The sequence below is a fragment of the Cydia pomonella genome, chromosome 1 (genome assembly GCF_033807575.1).
Source record: "Cydia pomonella isolate Wapato2018A chromosome 1, ilCydPomo1, whole genome shotgun sequence".
Lineage (NCBI taxonomy): Eukaryota > Metazoa > Arthropoda > Insecta > Lepidoptera > Tortricidae > Cydia > Cydia pomonella.
The window spans coordinates 16057819-16063049 of record NC_084703.1 but is presented as its reverse complement, the minus strand read 5'-3'; the positions used below and the strand labels follow the sequence as shown (position 1 = coordinate 16063049).

Below are 5231 nucleotides of genomic sequence, written 5' to 3'. Positions count from 1 at the left end.
GCTGGGTTACAGCGCGGAGCTCCGCCTGCAGCAGCTGGCCATCGAGAGGGAGGTGAGCTCTACAGGCAGCAGCAATTTCATCGAATACCTACGTTTATCAGACTAATTGAGGTTAGATATAGAGCCGACTGCTGTAATCCCATAAAAAATGTCGGACGTTCTAAACAAATTTTAACTTATGCAACTTTCAGACTGAAACAACTGTATTCAATGTGCACAAATTTTAAAGATATACATAGGTTGAATAATAATTGTTACACTTTATTTCAGATAAAAGCTTTAGAGCAGCAACAAAATCAGCCACTAGTCATCCGAGAAATACCTGACAAGCCGCCGCCGCCCTACACGCCACCCAACAACGCCCTAGCCAAAACTTCACGTATGTTCGTTCTGAACGACGATTTAGAAGAAAAAATACATCGGCACATAGCACACGGAGAAGACTTCCCTTATGATCCTAGCGACGCGTTTAGCGTATTTATAAAAGATATTTGCGAAGAATCTCTAGCTAGACAAAAACAGGAGCTAAGCGATCAGCCGTGGGATGCGTGTAACTTGCTGCCGAACGAGCAAGAGCTTAGTCCAGATAAGAGAGGACTGAAAACGATAAGTGAAGTCAAACAAGTGCTGTCTGGAATTTCGCCGACTGTGGTTTCAGGTAAAAAAAAAAACATATTTCTCAAGTAATAGTACATTATTGCAGAGGCAAGGAAAGGGCAATTCGTGGACGAGTTTCGATTTTATGACAAAGAAGACGTATCCACGAATTGCTGTTCCTGCTGAGGCATATATCCATTCAATTGCTTTTGGTAGCTGTAGTTACCAGCTGTCACCCTTATTTTATTATAATAAATATAATAGATCAAATATATGTCATTGAAAAATATCAAGCACGTGAGTGGATAGAGTGTTTTTCTCCAAACATGCGAGGAAATCAGGTAATATAATCATAATTTAAGCATTAACCAGCAATCAAATCGAACATTTACATTAAAAACATCAAGTATTTCCCTCTTTAATTATTAATTAAAAAAAGGCAAAACTATTCCATTCAGTACCATTCAATATTCGCTATTTCAATATAATTTTGAAATATAAGCTGTATTATATGCTGAGTCATACGTTTTAGCTAAAAACGGTTTGAATGGTGGCCCGGCGTATTGTGCACGCTCTACGGGTCTTGGCCATGAATGGGTTAAGGGTTAAGTCAAGCACCATACAGCGCCATTTTCTCCAGTAGTTAAACTTGTTGTAAAGTAATTGATATTTGTGATTAGTTTACTTTGTGTTGTTAACAGGGGTGGGTGCCCGGCGATCGGACCACATCGACGACATCCTGTTCGCGGAGTGGCGGCGCTGCGAACCCGAGTGGACCAACCTCCACTCCGAGGAGGCCGGCGTCAAGGCACAAGTGTTCGAGAGCCTCTTTCAAAAAGTTCTTAGCGAGACTATCGACCAATACAAACAGACCGTTCTCGGATTAATTACATCAGATGAAATTCACGAAAAATCTTTCAGAAAAAAAAAATCTACCGCCAAAATTAGGAGAGTCTTAAAAATATGTAACGTGTAATCTATTTTAATTATAAATTATAATTATCAGCCTGATGATCAATGGTTTTATATGTTCTTAGTTATCATTACGTATTTGTAATATTACTATATATATATAAATATATATACCTGTACTCGTATCATATTGGAAAAAAGTCATTAATTATTATTTAATACATACTATTTGCTGTTTGCATTTCTTTGGTTTTACTACCAACTCATCTCACATCTTTATGACTGGTTGGAAGGAAATATTGTTTTCCAGGAAGGAACATCGTTGGGATTCGCCGGAACATAGATTTCATCGTCAATAAATAGTTGAGTGATTTCCACAGCTGACTATTATAAACTATTCGGCACCCTCTTTTGGCACGTTCCTTTTGGTCCTTTATGCACCTAGGAGCTGTTTGGTTCACATGTTATATCATAGGGACCGTGCGCGTTGGAGGGTCTGCCATCTTGTGGCCTGAATCGGAACCATAAACATGTACATTTACACGTCACGTGTTTTCTTGTGCATAGTAGGTTCTCCCATCTTTTGGGCTACATCGGAATAATAAACATCACATTTACGCCTCGCGCCAAAAATCTGACGGCTCTTGTGCTGCCTCCTACAGTTCATGCACGCTCCCTATATGCTTTTAAACCTAAATCGTTCCTTTTCATTCTTGCGACAGAGGACTTCAATATTTTCGATTTTCATTCGCACACAAAAATAAAATAAAATTACAGTACATATGGTGCTACCTTATCGCCTTAAGTGCGGTAACTAGGACTATACGTGCGTATGTCGAACATTTAAAGATGCGAAGACGTAATTCGCAACTCGTGTGGATTTAAAGTACTACCTTCGGTCGTGTTTTAATTTATTAGCACTCGTTGCGAATTTTTCACTTTTCGCAATTGTATCGTAATCTCCTAGTGAGTGTTATATTCTTTGGCTTGGACTTTTTAATAAATCTTTCAGTTAGTAAGACTTGGAAAATTGTCACTTTACTTCTGGGACACGAACACCCTTTTCGCTTTAAAGTAATAAATTGATCACATATTCTACTAAAAATATCGGTCTTACTAAGTTTTTATTGGACGTTAAGCCGTTGTCTTTTGCCTATTTCAACGAAATCCGACCCGGGACATACTAGTGGTTCGTCCTAAAAAGAGACCTCGCGACATATACATACATTTAGAGATCCTTGATATTACGCGAAACTCTGCGTAGGGGTCGCCACTATCACAATCCATCACAATCTGAGGCTCAGCATTTAATTGCGAAATATTTAAAAAATGGGTAAAAAATGTTGTGTGACAGGATGTAGAAGTGAAAGTTTTGCTGATTGTGGTATATATTTTCACAGGTGAACCACAATCATTCTCATTCAACTTTACGATAAAAATACAAGACGATCATTCAAACTCATTAGGGTGACCATGATGTCGGCACGCTGTGAATCAGTTTTACACAATTCTTATTAGGTACTTCAGTAAGTTTATCTAATAAGGTATGTCTATATTTCGGCATGTTTAAATTGGTGGAATAATAGCTATTACAGAATAATTAATTGCCAGAATTGAAATCCAAAGTCCGAAACGGTTTTACTAACTATTTATATATACCTAATTAATTCGATATAGGTTGGACACACATTTCCGTCAGTAGAAAAAGGCGGCAAATTTGAAAACTAGTTGCAATCACAGAACTACGATGAGTAGATGACGCTTAAAGGATTAAATATAGTTAAAGTGTGCAAAACGTAAGCCATCACGCATATGAACATACCATGAGTGCGATAGAGGCAGACTACAAATGAAAAATCGTGACCATTTTTGAGTTCAACAGTGGCGGCTAACGACCGCCATTTATTAATTTTCAAACACATGTCGGGCGTCGTAACACCTTAAGTATGTTAATTAGAAAATATTAATCTCATCCACAAGGAATCCAGGGCTATAACCGCGAAAATCGAAGTTTATCAAGTGCGGGCGTTTTTCTCTGTCACTCTTATTACGTCTCAGTGAGAGTAAAAAAGAAAGATCCCCGCAATTAGTGAATTTCGTTTTTTTTATGGTAGAGGAGGCAAACGAGCAGACGGATCACCTGATGGTAAGCGATTACCGCTGCCCATGGACACCTGCAACACCAGAGGGATTGCAAGTGCGTTGCCGGACTTTAAGTTGGGAGTACGCTCTTTTCTTGAAGGTTTGAAGGTCGTATCGGTCCGGAAATACCGCAGGCGACAGTTCATTCCACAGTTTAGCTGTGCGAGGCAGAATGTTCCTGGAGAAATGCACAGTTGAGGACTGCCAACCATCTAAGTGGTGAGGATGGAAATGTTGTCGCGTAGGGCGATGGCGAAAAGAAGCGGCAGGGATTAATCCGAACAATTCCTCGGAGCACTACCTGTTGTACATGCGACTGAGGCCACTTCTCTTCGCAGCGCTAAGGAGTCAAGCCGATCCGAAATACGCTGGCAGTCGACAATTCGAGTCGCTCTTCGTTGGATGCGGTCCAGAGGGAGAAGCTGGTACTGGGGTGCCCCTGCCCATAGATGAGAACAGTATTCCAGTTTTTGCGGTAGGCCCCCAGTTATTAAATAAATAAATAAATAAAATCTTTATTGCCACACAACAAAATTTACAATTTGTGAAAATAGCTAAAAAAATACAAAATAACTTAAACTAATTAACTTAAATTAACACAATAATTATAACTTAAATCTATAATGTGGCAAAGGGTCCCAATCTCAGCATGTGCAGTGCCAGAGGGCTCTGCGCTGATTTTCAGACCGGTCCCAGTAGAGATCGGGGTCGGTCACTACTAGCATAATGTACCTTTCTTAGGTACAGCTCTATATTTACATCTTTATGTGTATTTGTGTGTGCCTGTACTATAGTTAATTAATGTGCGTATATGGGTATGTGGGGCTGGTATGTAGAAATAGTGTAGGTAAGAATGTACTTTGTATTGTGTGTATTATATTTTGTCTTTACATACAGATAAAAGAAAAAAAGAAGAATACATTAAATAAATATAAAAATAATAAAATGAAAATAATTTATCATAACCAAAAAAATAATAAATATATATATAAATATAATATTTGGAGCTACAACTTATTTTGCATATTTAATAGATGTGTACGGACTAAACGCTTATATTTTAAGAACGTTAAAGGTTCTCGCAAGGGGGTAGGTCATTCCAGACTTTACTAGCGGCAAATTTGAAACTCCCCCTGAAGGACGCAGTTTTATGCGGTGGGATTATTAGTTTCGTGCATTTTCTCAGCGTCCTTGAGCGCGTATCCTTTACCCATTTTATTTTATCAAACAGATAGCGGGGTTTTTCAAGATCTAACACCTTCCGAACAGCGCAAGCCAAATGCAGTCGTCTTCGATTTTCCATATTTAAAACTTTGTTTTCATTAAGAAAGGGAGTAATGTGTGACCTACTTGGAACTTTGTAGCAGAATCGGACACATGCATTTGTCTGCACTCGCTGTATGGACTTTTTTGTTTTAGCAAGTAGTCTCGGTCCATATACAATGTCGGCATGGTTGAATAGTGAAAGAACTAACGATTCGACTAAAATTTCCCTGACTTTAACGAATAGATATTTGCGTATATTATACAGTACCTTAAGTCTGTAGAAGGCATTTCGTATGTTTATATTCACATGTTCT

General features: G+C 38.6%; 1 protein-coding gene across 1 annotated transcript; it reads left to right on the top strand.

Annotated features, from left to right (window-relative positions):
- The first annotated feature begins 75 nt into the window (after nt 1–75).
- On the top strand, nt 76–1750 carry LOC133516827 (uncharacterized). Its single transcript, XM_061849820.1, has 2 exons — nt 76–658; nt 1299–1750. The coding sequence occupies exons 1-2, from the start codon at nt 211–213 to the stop codon at nt 1571–1573; spliced, it is 723 nt and encodes a 240-aa protein (XP_061705804.1). The 5' UTR covers nt 76–210; the 3' UTR covers nt 1574–1750.
- The last annotated feature ends 3481 nt before the right edge of the window (nt 1751–5231 follow it).

Bases quoted from the DNA above. Each gene is read 5' to 3' on its own strand.
- LOC133516827 (XM_061849820.1), top strand. From the start codon at position 211: ATGTGCACAAATTTTAAAGATATACATAGGTTGAATAATAATTGTTAC. The intron at 659-1,298 runs GTAAAAAAAAAA...TGTTGTTAACAG, and splicing joins TTCGCCGACTGTGGTTTCAG to GGGTGGGTGCCCGGCGATCG.